The 17,217-nt window shown below is 36.1% G+C and overlaps 1 protein-coding gene and 1 pseudogene across 5 annotated transcripts in view; both read left to right on the forward strand.

Annotated features, from left to right (window-relative positions):
* The window catches only part of TTC21B (tetratricopeptide repeat domain 21B), a 77,475-nt gene that overhangs the window by 12,953 nt on the left and 47,305 nt on the right, over positions 1–17,217 (forward strand). For all 5 annotated transcript variants that reach the window (XM_010602858.3, XM_023542872.2, XM_010602859.3 and 2 more), the window contains 6 exons: positions 4,757–4,855; positions 6,879–7,071; positions 7,640–7,737; positions 8,042–8,242; positions 11,351–11,480; positions 15,384–15,541. In XM_010602858.3, coding sequence (XP_010601160.2) covers positions 4,757–4,855; positions 6,879–7,071; positions 7,640–7,737; positions 8,042–8,242; positions 11,351–11,480; positions 15,384–15,541 — 879 coding nt within the window. The remainder of the gene's footprint in view (positions 1–4,756; positions 4,856–6,878; positions 7,072–7,639; positions 7,738–8,041; positions 8,243–11,350; positions 11,481–15,383; positions 15,542–17,217) is intronic.
* LOC135231545 (ragulator complex protein LAMTOR5-like) lies at positions 4,862–6,872 on the forward strand (annotated as a pseudogene).

Here is a 17,217-nt window from a genome sequence, read left to right on the forward strand (position 1 = left end):
ACATACTTAGTCGCACACGCATATTAGAGCCTCGAAATGCTCTTTTAGAATGTATATATGGGTTGTTTTTAATTGACTAGTAGAAATGTTCCTTAACAAAGAGGATAGCTTCTTAAATCAAGTAGTAAAGGGAAAATATACTTTTAAAATTACCACTGAACATCACTTAAGTCATCAATTACTTTATACATGGTTCTCTGTATAAAACTCCTATGCTGTGATATATGTAATTAATGTAAGCCGTGACATCGGGTATGAAAGAGTACATATGTAAAATATAATTTGTTATATTTTTACATTCCTGGTGAATTTGCGTATGTTAAATAAGCTTAGGATGAAATCCATTTTTCCTCATATAATAAGGTATATTTGTTTCTCTGGTAGTGAAACGTATTGACTGTATACCGGGTTATAGAGTGCCAAAGCCCAATCTGTAGTAAATGGTCTTATAGCAATAGTGGATTGTGTTTAGTGTGGTTACATTGGTTAATATGATAGTGCCTCTTTTAATAAGTACTTCAGTAAATATTAGAAGAATCTAAATAGGGACAGATATTCAGTAAATTTTCAGGCATTGAAATTAATAATGCTAAGTATCTTTTTGTTTCCACTGGAGAAAATGATTTATTTGAATGTTTTTGCAGATTTCAGCATTTTAATAATATGCATAATTTAAAAGTATATAAGAAAAAGAAATCCATTTTTGAAGAGCCATTGTCCAATTACTGATATTTTGATTAACTGTTGATAAACAACCCTATAGAACTTTAAATGTTTTTTTTTTTAAAGCATTACAGGCCTTTATAATTATCTGAGTTTATAAATTTCTCTAAACAGTACATTTACTTGTCAATCCATGAAGCTTAGAAGAATGCTTTTAAATTTTTGAAGTTTTCATTAAAACGAGCTTTTATGATATTAAGTAAGTGTTCTCTTAGAATCACAGATTTTGAAGGTAGAGGTGACCTACTTTTTCCTTTTATAAATATGGAAACGGAAGCCCAGGAAAGGCTAAGTGTCTGGGCCTAGGGTGTAGAATTAGTGGCTGACTCAGGCCTAGGTCTTCGTCTTCAAACTTCAAGAGCGTTTTTCACTGCTCTACCCCTGCTGCCCTCTTTGAAGATCGCTAGACAAAAGCATATATAGTGCCTACCCTAGCAAGTACACCTAAACAGATGTGCCTCATGTTTTAAACAGATGTTTCCTAAAACAATGAATTCTGTTTTGGGGAGTCAAATCAAACTGCAAATTTTAGGCATGCTTTACTATTTTTTTTCTATTTTATAGGAAGTCTGAAGTGAAGCTCTTCTCTTTTATGATGTCTCCTGTAAAATAATTGCCAATTTATTTGTTTCAGAAGCTGTATTGTGTATGGGCAGCAGCAAGGCACACCTATAACGTGAAGATACGTTAAGATCCTCTTTTAAAATATGAGATAGGGTCAATAGAAAGTAATTTCCAAAACTCTACATAGGAGCTTTGCCAAAAGAAAAGCAAGGAGACACCTTAGGCTTTTCATGCCTTTGGCAGCACATAATTTATTCTTGTGCTGTGCCAGAAGGTTCACTTTGACAAGGTAGAGATCAGAAAAAAGATAACGATGCAAAGACAGATTTCAGCTCTCAAATAAGATGGTTTCTGCTTTTGTTTTGTTTTCTCACAATGATGTATATTTTAGTTTCTAAATTGTACAGTTTGTACAAAAGGTTGGATGCTAGACATTATAGCAGATATTTGAAAGGAACCAGCCCACTTGATTTTTAAATCTGTAATTCATCAGTCAATGCTAAGTCTTAATGATTTTTCTGTTCTAGAAAGTATTGTTAACTATAAACTAGGCGATATAGTCTTTACAAAGGCTGATCTCATATAATGGTAATGTTTGAAAGATACGTTGTCATTCATATCTCATTTGTGTTGTGAATTAATTATTGGGGAAGAAGGTTGACATGTACAATTAATATTATAGTTATCTTTACCCACTCAAAGTTTTCCGTTTAATAACAGATGTTAAAGAAACACATTCTAAAACTCAAGAATTATTTACATATTTAATGAGCTTTTTAGAAAAGAATTTTTTTTTAATTAACTTTTATTAAGCTTCAAGTGAACATTTACAAATCCAATCAGTCTGTCACATGTAAGTTTACATACATCTTACTCCCTTCTCCCACTTGCTCTCCCCCTATGGAGTCAGCCCTTTCAGTCTCTCGTTTCGTGACAATTTTGCCAGCTTCCCTCTCTCTCTATCTTCCCATCCCCCCTCCAGTCAAGAGTTGCCAACACACTCTCAAGTGTCCACCTGATTTAATTAGCTTGCTCTTCATCAGCATCTCTCTCCCCACCGCTGACCAGTCTCTTTCATGTCTGATGAGTTGTCTTCGGGGATGGTTCCTGTCCTATGCCAACAGAAGGTCTGGGGAGCATGGCCGCCGGGATTCCTCTAGTCGCAGTCAGACCATTAAGTATGGTCTTTTTATGAGAATTTGGGGTCTGCATCCCACTGATCTCCTGCTCCCTCAGGAGTTCTTTGTTGTGCTCCCTGACAGGGCAGTCATCGATTGTGGCCGGGCACCAACTAGTTCTTCTGGTCTCAGGATGATGTAGGTCTCTGGTTCATGTGGCCCTTTCTGTCTCTTGGGTTCTTAGTTGTCATGTGACCTCGGTGTTCTTCATTTTCCTTTGCTCCAGGTGGGTTGAGACCATTTGATGCATCTTAGATGGCCGCTTGTTAGCATTTAAGACCCCAGATGCCACATTTCAAAGTGGGATGCAGAATGTTTTCATAATAGAATTATTTTGCCAATTGACTTAGAAGTCCCCTCAAACCATGTTCCCCAGACCCCCGCCCCTGCTCCGCTGACTTTTGAAGCATTCATTTTATCCCGGAAACCTCTTTGCTTTTAGTCCAGTCCAACTGGGCTGACCTTCCATGTATTGAGTGTTGTCTTTCCCTTCACCCAAAGCAGTTCTTATCTACTGATTGATCAATAAAAAACCCTCTCCCTCCCTCCCTCCCTCCCCCCTTCATAACCACAAAAGTATGTGTTCTTCTCAGTTTTTACTATTTCTCAAGATCTTATAATAGTGGTCTTATACAATATTTGTCCTTTTGCCTCGGACTCATTTCGCTCAGCATAATGCCTTCCAGATTGCTCCATGTTATGAAATGTTTCAGAGATTCGTCACTGTTCTTTATCAATGCATAGTATTCCATTGTGATACCACAATTTATTTACCCATTCATCCGTTGACGGACACCTTGGTTGCTTCCAGCTTTTTGCTATTGTAAACAGAGCTGCAATAAACATGGGTGTGCATATATCTGTTTGTGTGAAGGCTCTTGTATCTCTAGGGTATATTCCGAGGAGTGGGATTTCTGGGTTGTATGGTAGTTCTATTTCTAAGTGTTTAAGATAACGCCAGATGGATTTCCAAAGTGGTTGTACCATTTTACAATCCCACCAGCAGTGTATGAGAGTTCCAATCTCTCCGCAGCCTCTCCAACATTTATTATTTTGTGTTTTTTGGATTAATGCCAGCCTAGTTGGTGTGAGATGGAATCTCATCGTAGTTTTAATTTGCATTTCTCTAATGGCTAATGATCATGAGCATTTTCTCATGTATCTGTTGGCTGCCTGTATATCTTCTTTAGTGAAATGTGTGTTCATATCCTTTGCCCACTTTTTGATTGGGTTGTTTGTCTTTTTGTGGTTGAGTTTTGACAGAATCATGTAGATTTTAGAGATCAGGCACTGGTCTGAGATGTCATAGCTGAAAATTCTTTCCCAATCTGTAGGTGGTCTTTTTACTCTTTTGGTGAAGTCTTTAGATGAGCATAGGTGTTTGATTTTTAGGAGCTCCCAGTTATCTGGTTTCTCTTCATCATTTTTGGTAATGTTTTGTATTCTGTTTATGCCCTGTATTAGGGCTTCTAACATTGTCCCTATTTTTTCTTCCATGATCTTTATCGTTTTAGTCTTTATGTTTAGGTCTTTGATCCACTGGGAGTTAGTTTTTGTGCATGGTGTGAGGTATGGGTCCTGTTTCATTTTTTTGCAAATGGATATCCAGATATGCCAGCACCATTTGTTAAAAAGACTATCTTTTCCCCAATTAACTGACACTCGTCCTTTGTCAAATATCAGCTGCTCATACATGGATGGATTTATATCTGGATTCTCAATTCTGTTCCATTGGTCTATGTGCCTGTTGTTGTACCAGTACCAGGCTCTGAAATCAGGTAGAGTGAGGCCTCCCACTTTCTTCTTCTTTTTCAGTAATGCTTTGCTTATCCGGGGGTTCTTTCCCTTCCATATGAAATTGGTGATTTGTTTCTCTATCCCCTTAAAATATGACATTGGAATTTGGATCGGAAGTGCGTTAAATGTATAGATGGCTTTTGGTAGAATAGACATTTTTACTATGTTAAGTCTTCCTATCCACGAGCAGGGTATGTTTTTCCACTTAAGTATGTCCTTTTGAATTTCTTGTAGTAGAGCTTTGTAGTTTTCTTTGTATAGGTCTTTTACATCCTTGGTAAGATTTATTCCTAAGTATTTAGAAAAGAATTTTTAATACATTTGCAGCATATAAGATTTCTGTGGAAGAAAGGAGATTTATAAAAGCAAAGATCTTTTTATATAGAAATAATAGTAAGTCATGTGTAGCCATGTATGTTTTATTAGTGTGTATGTACATGTGTTCCTTTCTTCTTAGTACATTTAAAAACTAACACTGATGATGTATGTTTTAGGCTACGGCCAAGCTGGAAAACTTAGGAAATGCACTGGAAGCCGTGGAACCACAGAATGCTCACCTTTTTTATAAGATCACAATAGCCTTCAGCAGAACTGTAAGAGTGCCTACTGTGTCCCAGAGCTGTGTGACCTGTAGTAAGGGATATAAAATCAGTCAGAAAGGTCGAGGCACCAAAGGCTGTATGACCTAGAGTGAAAATACAACATGTACATAAATAAGTGATATATTCTTAAGAAAGTTAACTCAGAGGAGAGATGGTTTCCAAGTGTAAGAGGCTGATATGGAGGCTTCATGGAGGAAATGGCGCTTGTTGAGCCTTAGAAGATAGGGAAGTGCGTTCCAGGCAAAGGGAATAGGAAGTGGTTTACTTCAGTCAGAACGTAGAGTGTATGACTAGAGTTGTCTCTGTTTTTTGTTGTTTTGCTTTTAAACTGTTTGAAAAAAAAATAATTTGAAAGTGGGTAATAGACTGCTTTGGTGGGAGACGTAATTGGGATTTTATTTTTATATGATAGTAATGTTTTTATTATAAGTCTATGTTGTGTTATAACCTAATACAAGAAAAGCTATCAGAAATGAAACAAAAAAGTAAGAGTAGAAGCTCAAAATCAATAAAGGCAGTAAAAGGATTGAAAATTCCTTAATTAAACTAGCAAAAATTAAGGAAATATTATACATAACTTTTAATTAAAAGCTATTTAAACCAGCAAAAAATAAGGAAAAAGTAAAATAACTAGCAAACAAAATTGTAAGAAAGAAATCAAGAATATTACTTGTTAAGAGGGGAGAAGGAAGCAACATGTTGTGGGATCCTAGGCCAGGGCTGACAGGGTGGGATGGAGATGACCTTGGAGCAGCCTTTGGAGAATCTGTCTGTTCTGTGCACAGACTTACAGGAACTTAACCTGGGCTACCGTGACACGCTGTCAGATGAGCATCCTGGGGTGATACCTGTTCTAGCCCAGCAGTCAGCTAAGCTAAGCTCTGATCTCACTGATATTCCAGTGGTGTGTCTGGAATCAGGTAACGAGACCATTGTGATCCAGAAACACAACAGCGTCAAGTGGCAGTGCATAAAATGGCCTCTTGACATCCCATATCAGTTCTCCAGCCTACCACAGGGACTTGAGCCTGTCATGTTTATTATCTCACAGAACTATTAAAGTTCCGGTAGTTAGGGCATTCATTTAATGTGCACTGGGTATTTTTCTATTTATTTTAGAGTAAGCTGCTTTTTGGCACTCTATGGGTTAACTTTCAAAATATTGGTAAGAAAGCATCATGTTTTAAAGCAGCGTGTCCAGGTTACTTTGTATATAAAATTTTGTTGTATTCAATATATATGGTTGCAAGAAAAAAAAGAAACACATTGTTAAATGACATGAATAAACTCAAAATTCTTATTTGGAAATATAGTCAGATTTTGTGATATTTAGAAAAAAAAGTCCCTGCAATTAAAAATATTTTGAGATAAGGAGAGTATTTACCTTTTTTATTTATCTTATTGCCACACACATAATTCTGATTAGTTTTTAAAATAAGCTTACAAAAATTCAAATATGTAAATATTTTACTTTTAAAAGTTGTCATCTTCAAAAATTATATACTTATTCTAATAACATCCTAGTTTTTGATTCAATAAAATGTATTTTCTTGTATGATTTGTAAAACATTCATGAGGAAGTTTGAAAAAGGAATTCTAAAAAAATGTTTGTATAGCATTATTATTAGAAAAACCAAATCCGTTGCCATCAAGTTGATTTCAACTCATAGTGGTGACTACAGGATAAAGTAGAACTGCCCCATAGAGTGTCCAAGGAACGGCTGGTAGATGCGAACTGCTGAACTCTGGGTTAGCAGCTGAGCTCTTAACCACTGTGCCACTAGGCTTCTAGTATTATTAGAAGTGTACTTTTCAAGATAGCTATTTTGTAAAAGCAGTACTACTTAGAATGTTTAAGTTCAGATAGCATATAAACTGTCATGATGTAGTAATTTCCTTTTTCTTTGTTGTCCTTCTGTGAAGTACTAATAAAATATATACTTAGGAAAAAAAATCCTTCAGCCTGAGTGGAAGTGTTTGACATTAATCTTAATTTTTTTTTTTTTTTCCCCAGTGTGGACGTAATCAGCTCATTCTTCAAAAGATTCAAACATTATTAGAAAAAGCTTTTAGCTTATCCCCTCATCTTTCAGAATTTGCTACAGAACTTGGATACCAAATGATTTTACAAGGAAAAGTTAAAGAGGCGTTAACGTGGTATAAGACTGCAATGACGCTTGATGAGACTAGTGTTTCTGCGCTAATTGGTACGGCAGATATTTCAGTACACAGTCCTCATACAGATGCAAGTAGTAATTTCCTTCAGTATACGTCAGTGAAGTAAAATAGGCTTTTAACTCTAAGGACATGTCGTTAGGTGCCGTCGAGTCAGTTCCGACTCAAAGCGACCCTGTGCACAACAGAACGAAACACTGCCCGGTCCTGTGCCATCCTTACAATCATTGTTATGCTTGAGCTTGTTGTTGCAGCCACTAAGGACATATTACATTAGTCATAAATAAATGCTTTAAATAAAGGAAACTGTTCTCTGCTGTCCACAGTAGAGGAAGTTATAATCTTTAAAAATAAAATTTTTACTTCTTAAATACTATCTTAAGGGAATATATTCTTACGAGGTAATGTCTATAAATTATGAGTAGTGTCTAATATATATGGGTCCAAGGCTACCCATTTTACTTTCTTTCATATTTTTCTTCTTTAAATCTAAAATTTTGGTTTGTTTTGATGTTTTTATAAATGTTGTTTGTGTTAGCTTAAAGTGTACATTCCTGAATTAATGTTAACTTTGACTGTTTTTGTCCTGTTTGGTTTTAGGATTTATTCGATGTCAGTTAATGGAAGGGCAGTTACAGGAGGCAGATCAGCAGCTAGAATTTCTTAGTGAAATTCAGCAGTCCATTGGAAAATCGGCGGTACAGTATCTTAGGAGGATATTCCTAGCTACTGTTTATAAAATATAAGAATTTAAATCGGCCTTACTATGTAGTAATGGCTTTAAAGGACTAGCGCACACTAATTTTAACGTTAAGTTACACTTGCTACTTTCCCTTCATGTAAAATTAGATTTTAAATATTCTGCTAAATGATTCTAAGTTTATACCAAGTTTGAAAAAACAATTGCACATAAATTGCACTTCATAAATTTGCTATCTGAATAGAAAAACAAATAGCTTTAAAATTGAACGGATTAATTTATGAAAGCTGCTTGTTTTCCAGGAATTAACCTATTTACATGCAGTTCTAGCAATGAAGAAAAATAAGCGACAAGAAGAAGTTATTGGTTTGTTAAATGATGCCCTGGACACTCATTTTTCACACTTGGAAGATTTACCACTTGGCATACAGTATTTCGAGACATTAAATCCCGATTTCTTACTAGAAATTATTACAAAATATCTGAATTTCTGTCCAGTGCAGGTAATTCTGGGCCTTATTTTCAGGAATGCATTTACCTGATGCTTCACACGTGATACTAATGGATTTTCTTGCACCTCTTAGCCTGTACAGGCATCTTAGAATGGCAGTAGTTGTGTCTATTTTAGTTGAAATAGTTTTGAATCAATATTTATGGTGATGATTGTTCTCAACTAATAAATATATTGGGTTACAAACCTTTGTGATTCATAAAATCCTAAAATCTTCTGTTTAGAGGAACTGTTAAAAGTCATCTAATTCCTGCACACACCTTGTATTTGAATCTACTGAATAACATCCCCACCAAGTGCCCATCCAATCTGTGGACACACTCAGAGTATGAAGTTCTTGTTATAAACTTACTGTAAGGTTATTAAACTGCATTTCCTATATTCAGTCAAACTCTGCTTTGTGCTTAAAAAAAAATCACCCATTTACTGTTCCTTCTTCTGCTCACTGGTAGAACAGAGCGAGTCCGGTTAGTTAGTCAAAGCAAGGATCATTCCTTATTCATAAAACAGACCGGCAGATTTTGGATATTAACTTTCACGTTCCCCTAAAGTTTTTCTTCTGGCTGAACAATTCCAGGCTTTCAACTTTTTTTTTTTTAATGACATGGCTTTGAGAACCCTGATTGTGAGCCTCAGGATAGTCTTTATTTCCTACACGTCTCTCATTAAGCCCACTACTCCTAATACGGGTTTGACCTGCAAAACATAGACTAAAACCTTTCCTCCCTTATTCTGGTTTTCCATCCAGCTTTATTTTAAAGAATCACACCCTGTTATTGACCTCTATCCAATTAACCGTTAACTGAAGTCCTTAAATTTGTTACTTGTATGTTTAGACTCTAAGTGTAGGATTCTGCGTACATCCCTATGAAATTTTATCTCCTAGAATCCATCCCATAAATTCCAAACAATCATATTCCTTTTGAATCCTGTTTGTCATATATCTAATTTTGATCCTGATAGTCATCTTGTCATCTGCCTTACCTAGCTCTGAGACAGTCGCAAGGCCTCATCTGAACATTATGATTTTTTTACTAGAACTGAGGACAGACCTGTGTGGTATACTACCAGAGAGCTCTTTCCAAATGATGCAGATCCGTTAATCAGCATACCTGTATTACCGAGAGTAAACAGATATAAACCACCTAACTTCAGTATAAAAAAAAATATATATATATATATATTTTTTTAACTTCAGTATACTCAACTCACGTTTCAACATAGAGATATCATGAGGGATGCTCTCAAATACTTCATTGCTAAAATCAAGACTTTAGAATTCTCCCTGATCTACAGTTAATAATTGTATCGACAGGGGAATAGAGAAAATTACCTCTCCTTAGGGAACTAAGGCTGCCTTTTTAATGATCATCACTTTTGTTAACAGGCCTTCATTACCCTTTTTTTTAGCTCACCCCTTCTAGAATCAACCTAGGATTGCTCTTAGATTCCCTAGTCATGATCTGTCTGAAGTTGCCTGGATATTGGAATGCAATTTTTCAGTATTCATTTAATGCTCAGTATTCAATTAACAAATGTTTGAAGAGTACCCACCCACCACGGTATGGACATATAAAGACCCTTAGTCCTGTAAAAGAAGCAAAACTAAATGCGAAACTGTTCTGTTACAGAGCTGAATGCGATATCATGTAATGCTAAATTTGAGTACACAGATTATAAGTGCTGAAGAAATTTAGAGAAGTTAAAGTATTCTAGGCAACAGTGGTCATAGTCCAGATGTTTTTTTGAGGACAGATTTTTTTCTGTCTCAGCATAGTTGAGGAGAACTGACACTTTCTTGTCAGTAATAATGGATTGTTATAGGATTGATTGTCAGAAGGCCACAATCCAGTTGAGAATCTGTGTATGTAGCAGGGAGGAGAGGGGTTTCCTTCACATAAAGGAAACAGCCTTAGTAAGACAGTGCAGTGGGAATGAACATCTGATATTTAAATTCTAATACCATGTTTCTTAGTTACGATTAGATGACAGTCAGATAAAGGTTGGTTGGCTGGACAGCCATTGTAAAAATAATAAAAATCCAAAAGAGCAAGGAAATGCCCTAGTACTGCTTTACTGGTCATGTTCATTATTAATGAAAAGAAAAAAACAAAAAACCGGGGTTTACATATCAGACTGAAAAGTGTAGAATGTGAAGTTACATGACATTAGGTATAATATACATTCATGTATTGTACCTTCTGATCTCTACGAGATAAAAAAATCTGAATTCTTTAAAACTGACCTTACAGTTCTGCAGGAATAGTGAGTTACTGAATTGAGTAAATCACAAGGCAGATCTAGAATTAGAACTCAGATTGTCTTGACTCTATCAATTTTAGCAAGAAACTCTACCTCTCAATTATCTTTCCTTTGAACAGATGTTTCCTTGATAAGTTTTTAAACAGATGAGTTCCTTCCTTATGTTACCAGATTAGTACAAGTTTCCCCAGCTATCTGAAAGTAGAGTGTTCCTATGAAACCAAATGGTGTTAAAACAAAGAAGCAATTACCGTTAATTTGTAGGGGGAAAAATTTTGAGCGTTCCCAGACTCAACAATTAACCTACCAAGTCATATGAAATAACACATAAATCCTAAAATAACCCTAGCATATAGTAGAAGCTGAAATACTGAGTGTTGTTGAAGGAGCTTGGTGACGATATTCTTGCTGCTAGGGCTGCGCACTGCCTCTTCGACAGCTTGCTACAAAACAAACGCTGAAGGCTCTTTTCACTTTTTGCCTTTTTTTTTTGTAAAAGCGAAAACCCTATGGACTTCTTTTGGGTTAGTAAAAGCAGGTACTAATGTAGGTCTTTTGTAGAGGTGAAGTGGCGTAAAGCAAACTTTGAAAAGCAGGGGATACCAGTAATTGTACAATAATTTTATAATAATTTTGCTAAACAAACACCACTGTTTATAATATAGTTTTTTCATAAAACTCAAAAATAAATTAACATTAGTCCAATCATAGTAAAAATATTAAGCAATAAATGGAATAAAAGAAATTTTAGAAAATGAACTAAAATGAACATGCACTTCTTGATATGAATACTGTTACAAATTTATCATATAATGATTTGCTAATTTGTTTTGTTCAGCCTTTAAGTCCTGGGCAGCCTCTTTCACCATTTCTTAGACGTTGTGCCTCAGTCCTTGAGACTATTGTAAGAAGTGTACCAGGTCTTCTGCAAGCCGTCTTTCTAATAGCAAAAGTGAAATATTTATCAGGTAGAGTATACCTTTAAGTTTTTAAATAACTTTTAAATAAAACATGTATAAATAAACTAAGTGCTTCATATTTATGGAGAATAGTCATATAAAATGTATATTTTATGTGTCCATAAATATTTAATTTTAATTCAAAATAAAACTCTATAACTTACTATATAGTTTAATTTTTTTTTTAATTACTATAGACAATTGTGGTTCGAATGAATGAAGCTAAGTCCTTCAGATGGTACTGAGACTGGCATTAAGAATTTGTAATCTTTAATCCATAGTAGTAAATTTGTTGGCATCACCAAATGTAGTATTTGCCAGATTTCAGGCAAACATGAAATGCATTGATTAATTCCTATTTAGTTTCTCTGATTGGCTACTTACAGCTAAAAATGAAATAACCCCAGTGTTAACTTTTTAGGACACGGACAAATGTTTGACTTTAAACATAAAAATAGGCCATCGTTATCATGCTTATGTATATTTTTATCTGTTGAATGCTGTGCCAAGTAAATTTGCAAAGGCTGAGGGCGGAGACAAACATAAAGGCGTTCTTATAAACAGTTACTTGATACATTTAATGGAAAGAGACTGGGCTGAGAGTTTGTTGATCTGGGTTTTATTTACTGAATTTACTGCTTTTTTGGGTCTCGGTTTTAACTGTTTTTAAAGAGAGAGAGAGAACTAGATGATCTGAGGAGCTTGTTTCATCTCTAAGATACTCTAGCTGTAAGAAGTAACTCTGTAATACCTTCTTCTAATTGAGTCCTGGTCTTGAGCCACATTACGTTTCTACTTTCCTCCTAATTGGAGTGGGTGTCACCTATTAGTTGATAAAACTGGGGCTTTGATTTCTGTGGTTAACTTATTAGATATTATTATGAGAATTGATATCAATCAATCACAGTGTAGTAGTGATTATCAAAGTATCTAGAAACTGAAGTCATGAGTATTGACGCCATTTTTATAAATTATTTAAAATTGTGCTAGCATGTGTCCAAATAGCAGTATTCCTGCTAAATTGCCCACAAGGACAGATATGTGGGACAGACATGTCTTCCATTTTTCTCTCAAGGGAAATTTGGGCTGTTCCTACTTAAGAATGTGATGTTGGTCTTTATGTGGTCTATTTTCCCCAACAGTGGTGACCCCTTTCTCCTTTATAAATACTTAATGATCTTCTAAATGGCAGTACTACATCTCTTCCCCTTCACCCATAAAAGAAACAAAAAAGATTCTGATGTGTTATTCAGCAGTCTTTATTTTCTCTAGTGCCCTATTTTCAAACCCTGATTCACTTTCTGTGTACTTCTCCCTCCTAGTAATACCCTTTTAGAGTTAGCTCCTTCATCTTCCTCCTTCTTAAAAGAACTTGTGGTGGAAATTTGCACTCTAAAATTTATTATGCCTAACCTTCCATATCTTTCCCTTTTTTGCCTGCCGGGTTCTTAGTGTTAGATTGCATCGCAATAACGAAGAATCTAGTATTAATTATTATACTTGATGGGCACTTGAAAAACTTTGATACTGTACTTAATAAGTTCCTATGGTACCGTAGCCAATTATTTTCCGTTAAGACCTCCACCTCTAAGAAAAACGCTTTCTGTTTAAATGGATTTCTGTTTTCAGAAGACTGGAAAGTTGAGCCTTTTGGAAACTAGGAAGCCCTGGACTTTAAGTTTAAACACCAAAAATATTCATAAAATAGGAGGTGAATCATCTCTGACCTCTTTCAGATCTCTAACTCTTAACATTTCTTTTTAATTGAACTTTAGATGAAAGTTTACAAAACAAACCAGCTTCTCATCAAACAGTACACACATTTTTGTGTGACATTGGTTAACAACCCCATGACATGTCAATACTCTTCCTTCTCAACCCTGGGTTCCCTATTACCAACTTTCCTGTTCCCTCCTACCTTCCAGTCCCTGCCCCAGGGCTGGTGAGCCCCGTTAGTCTTGTTTTGTTCCTTGGGACCGTTCAGTCTTTGGCTGAAGGGTAAACCTCAGGACTGGCCTCATTACTGAGCTGAAAGTGTGTCCGGGGTCCATACTCTCAGGGTTTCCCAGTCTCTGTCAGGCCAGCAAGTCTGGTCTTTCTTTTTGAGTTAGAATTTTGTTCTACATTTTTCTCTAGCTCTGTCTGGGACCCTCTATTGTGATCCCTGTCAGAGCAGTCAGTGGTGGTAGCTGGGCACCATCTAGCTGTACTGGACTCAGTCTGGTGGAGCCCATGGTAGATTGGTCCATTAGTCCTTTGGACTAATCTTTCCCTTTTGTCTTTAGTTTTCTTCATTCTTCCTTGCTCCCGAAGGGGTGATACCAGTGGAGTATCCTAGATGGCGCTCACGGGCTTTTAAGACCCCAGATGCTACTCACCAAAGTGGAATGTAGAACAATTTCTTTATAAACTGTGTTATGCCAATTGAGCTAGATATTCCCTGAGACCATGGTCCCCACAGCCCTCAGCCCAGCAGCTTAGTCCTTTAGGGAGTTTGGATGTGTCTATGGAGCTACCATAGCCTTACCTTGTACAGGTTGTGCTGACTTCCCCAGTATCGTGTTCTGTCTTACCCTTCACCAAAGTTACCACTTGTCTATTAAGTGTTTTTCCATCCCTATCCCTCTTCTCTCTCATAACAATCAAATATTGTTTCTTTTTGTATGGAAACCTTTTCATGAGTTTTTACAGTAGTGGTCTTATACAATATTTGTCCTTTTATGATTGACTTATTTCACTCAGCATAATGTCCTCCAGATGCATCCATGTTATGAGATGCTTCACAGAATCATCATTGTTCTTTAGCGTTGCATGTTACTCCACAGTTTGTTTATCCATTCATCTGTTGATGGGCATCTAAGCTGTCTCCATCTTTTGCTATTGTGAACAAGGCTGCAAGTGAACATGAGCGTACATATATCTATTCATGTGACGACTCATTTCTTTACGATATATTCCTAGGAGTGGGATTGCTGGATCATGTGGTATTTCTATTTCTAGCTTTCTAAGGAAGCACCATATTGTTTTCCAAAATGGTTGTATCATATTGCATTCCCATCAGTGGTACATAAGAGTTCCGATTTCCCCTCAGCCTCTCCAACATTTGTTATTTTCTGTTTTATTGATTTGTGCCAATAATGCTGGGGTGAGATGGTATCTCATTGTGGTTTTAATTTGCATTTCTCTGATGGCTGGAGATCATGAGCATTTCCTCATGTGTCTGTTGGCTGCTTGAATGTCTTCTTTGGTGAAGCGTCTGTTCCTTTTGTTTGCCCATTTTTTACTTGGATTATTTGTCTTTTTGTTGTGGAGGTGTTGGATTTTCTTGTAGATTTTAGAGATTAGACCATTGTCTGATTTGTAATAGACAAAAATTTTTTCCCAGTCTGTAGGTTCTCTTTTTACTGTTTTGGTGAAGTGTTTTGATGAGCATAAGTGTTTAGTTTTTAGAAGATCCCAGTTATCTAGCTTATCTTCTGGAGTTTGTGTGTTGCTGGTTGTGGTTTGTATCTTGTAACATGCTGTGTATTACGGCCTGTAGCATTGATCCTGTTTTTCTTCTATGAACTTCATAGTTTTTGCCTTTATATTTAGGTCTTTGATCCATTCTGAGTTACTTTTTGTATATGGTGTGAGGTATGGATCCTATTTCATTTTTTTGCAGATGGACATCCAGTTTTGCCAGCACCATTTGTTAAAAAGACTGTCTTTTCCCCATTTGATGGACTTTGGGCCCACATCGAAGATAGGTGACCATAGGTGGATGGATTTACATTTGGGTTCTCAATTCTGTTCCATTGGTCAATGTATCTGTTGTTGTACCAGTACCAGGCTGTTTTGACTACTGTAGCTGTGTAGTAGGTTCCAACTCTTTACATTTTGAATTGTAATAGTGTTCGTTTCCCATATTAGGTGATATTGAAGCAGCTTATAATAACCTGCAGCATTGCCTGGAACACAATTCCTCTTATGCGGATGCTCATCTCCTGATGGCTCAAGTTTATTTGTCTCAAGAAAAATTCAGATTGTGTTCTCAGTCTCTTGAACTTTGTCTGAGCCATAATTTTAAGGTGAGTACTCCAGACTGAAAGGAGCCCTTGTGGCGCAGTGGTTAAGCTCTCAGCTGCTAAACAAAAGGATGGTGATTAGAACCCACCAGCCCCTCCATGGGAGAAAGATGTGGCGGTCTGCTTCTGTAAAGATGACAGCCTTAGAAGCACTATGGGGCAGTTCTGCTCTGTCCTGTAGGGTCAGTGTGAGCCGGAATTGATTGGACAGCAACAGGTACTCTAGACTGAAGTGGTAAGACATACCGCTCTTCTTAAACCAATATCAGATGTTTACATATTCAATCATTTGGATTTTAGGTTATGATATTTTGCTAATAAATGTATTTTTTAATGGAAAAAAGTTTTGAACTCATAAGCAGTAGGAGAAAAAATGGAGGCAACAGTGGTGCAGTTAAAAAACTGCTTGGAGTTGGGGATAAAAGACGTGGTTTCAACACCTGGCCTTTCTTGTTATTTTTCTCTGAGCCTCAGTTTTCTTTTCTCTAAAATTCACGTGATAGTGTCCTACAGTTATAGTGAGAATTAAATGGAACAATGAATGTGTGTAAAAATAATTGCAAAGTATAAATATATATTTTTAAAAATATATAAATATTTAAAAATATAAGGAAAATATATTTTACTGACTTTTTCTTTCTTGGACTTTGGTTTTTCATTTATCATCAAAGAATGTCCAGTCATTTTGAAAATCATGTGTTTCAAGGGCACACTAGATTTTTATTCGTGATATTTTATGTGATACATCTAGTATCTGCTCACCATTAGGGAAAATCCTAGATCCAGGTGCTTCCTGAATTAACTACCTAGAGTCATGGAGAGGCTCTCCAGACATTTGCTTTGGTTGACAGAGTCTTGAGCCCTGTTACAGGAGAACCCTTGAATGAACTGGGGAATTGAAGCTTAGGCAAGATTTGCAGAAGGTATTGCCTGCTTCTTAGGATGGTAGTTCTCAAGACTGGTGGTGTATCCTAACTCCAGTGTCGGTACCTCACCCGAATGAATCCGAATATTTGAGGGAATGGTATGCGCATTAGTATTGACACACAGCTCCATAAATAAATGTGATGCTTAGCTAAGGTTGAGAAAAGCAGCTTTAGGAGGACTGCAGACTTCTTAAACTATAGATGGCTCCACCTCACCTCATGTCAAATAGTCTCCTTTCCTTTGACTTCTTTACCCTTGCTTATTTTGTGTCATTCTCTTAGAAAATGTCTGTGTGTCTTCAATATACTCTGTTGATAGCCAATATAAACACAAAAACATGATTTCTACATGTTTAGGAATAGTATAAAAAGGTAAAGCCAGTGTTTGATTAAAGTGTCCTGAAATTTTTAAACCTAAAAGTGAAAAAAATAAAGGAAAGCGAAAAAACAAAATTGTTTTTAGAAATCTAATAACTTTATATCGGTATTAGAAGTTCAAGAAATTCCTTTCCTGGAAATTCAAATAACTCTTGTGAATGTATTTGGTAACCTTCAAAACTTTGTTTTCATTTTCTCATATGTCATTGTAAACCAGACAAAGCAAACCCATCAAGTTGATTCTGACTCATAGTGACCCTAGCTAATCAACCTCTTCTGTCATCTAGGAATATCCTAGTTAGTGGCAGTTTCCCTGAATCTTACTTAATATGACAGATAATTCCAAATTTAATAAGAAGACAGATACACCAATGT

The sequence above is a fragment of the Loxodonta africana genome, chromosome 6 (assembly GCF_030014295.1).
Source record: "Loxodonta africana isolate mLoxAfr1 chromosome 6, mLoxAfr1.hap2, whole genome shotgun sequence".
NCBI classification, from domain to species: domain Eukaryota; kingdom Metazoa; phylum Chordata; class Mammalia; order Proboscidea; family Elephantidae; genus Loxodonta; species Loxodonta africana.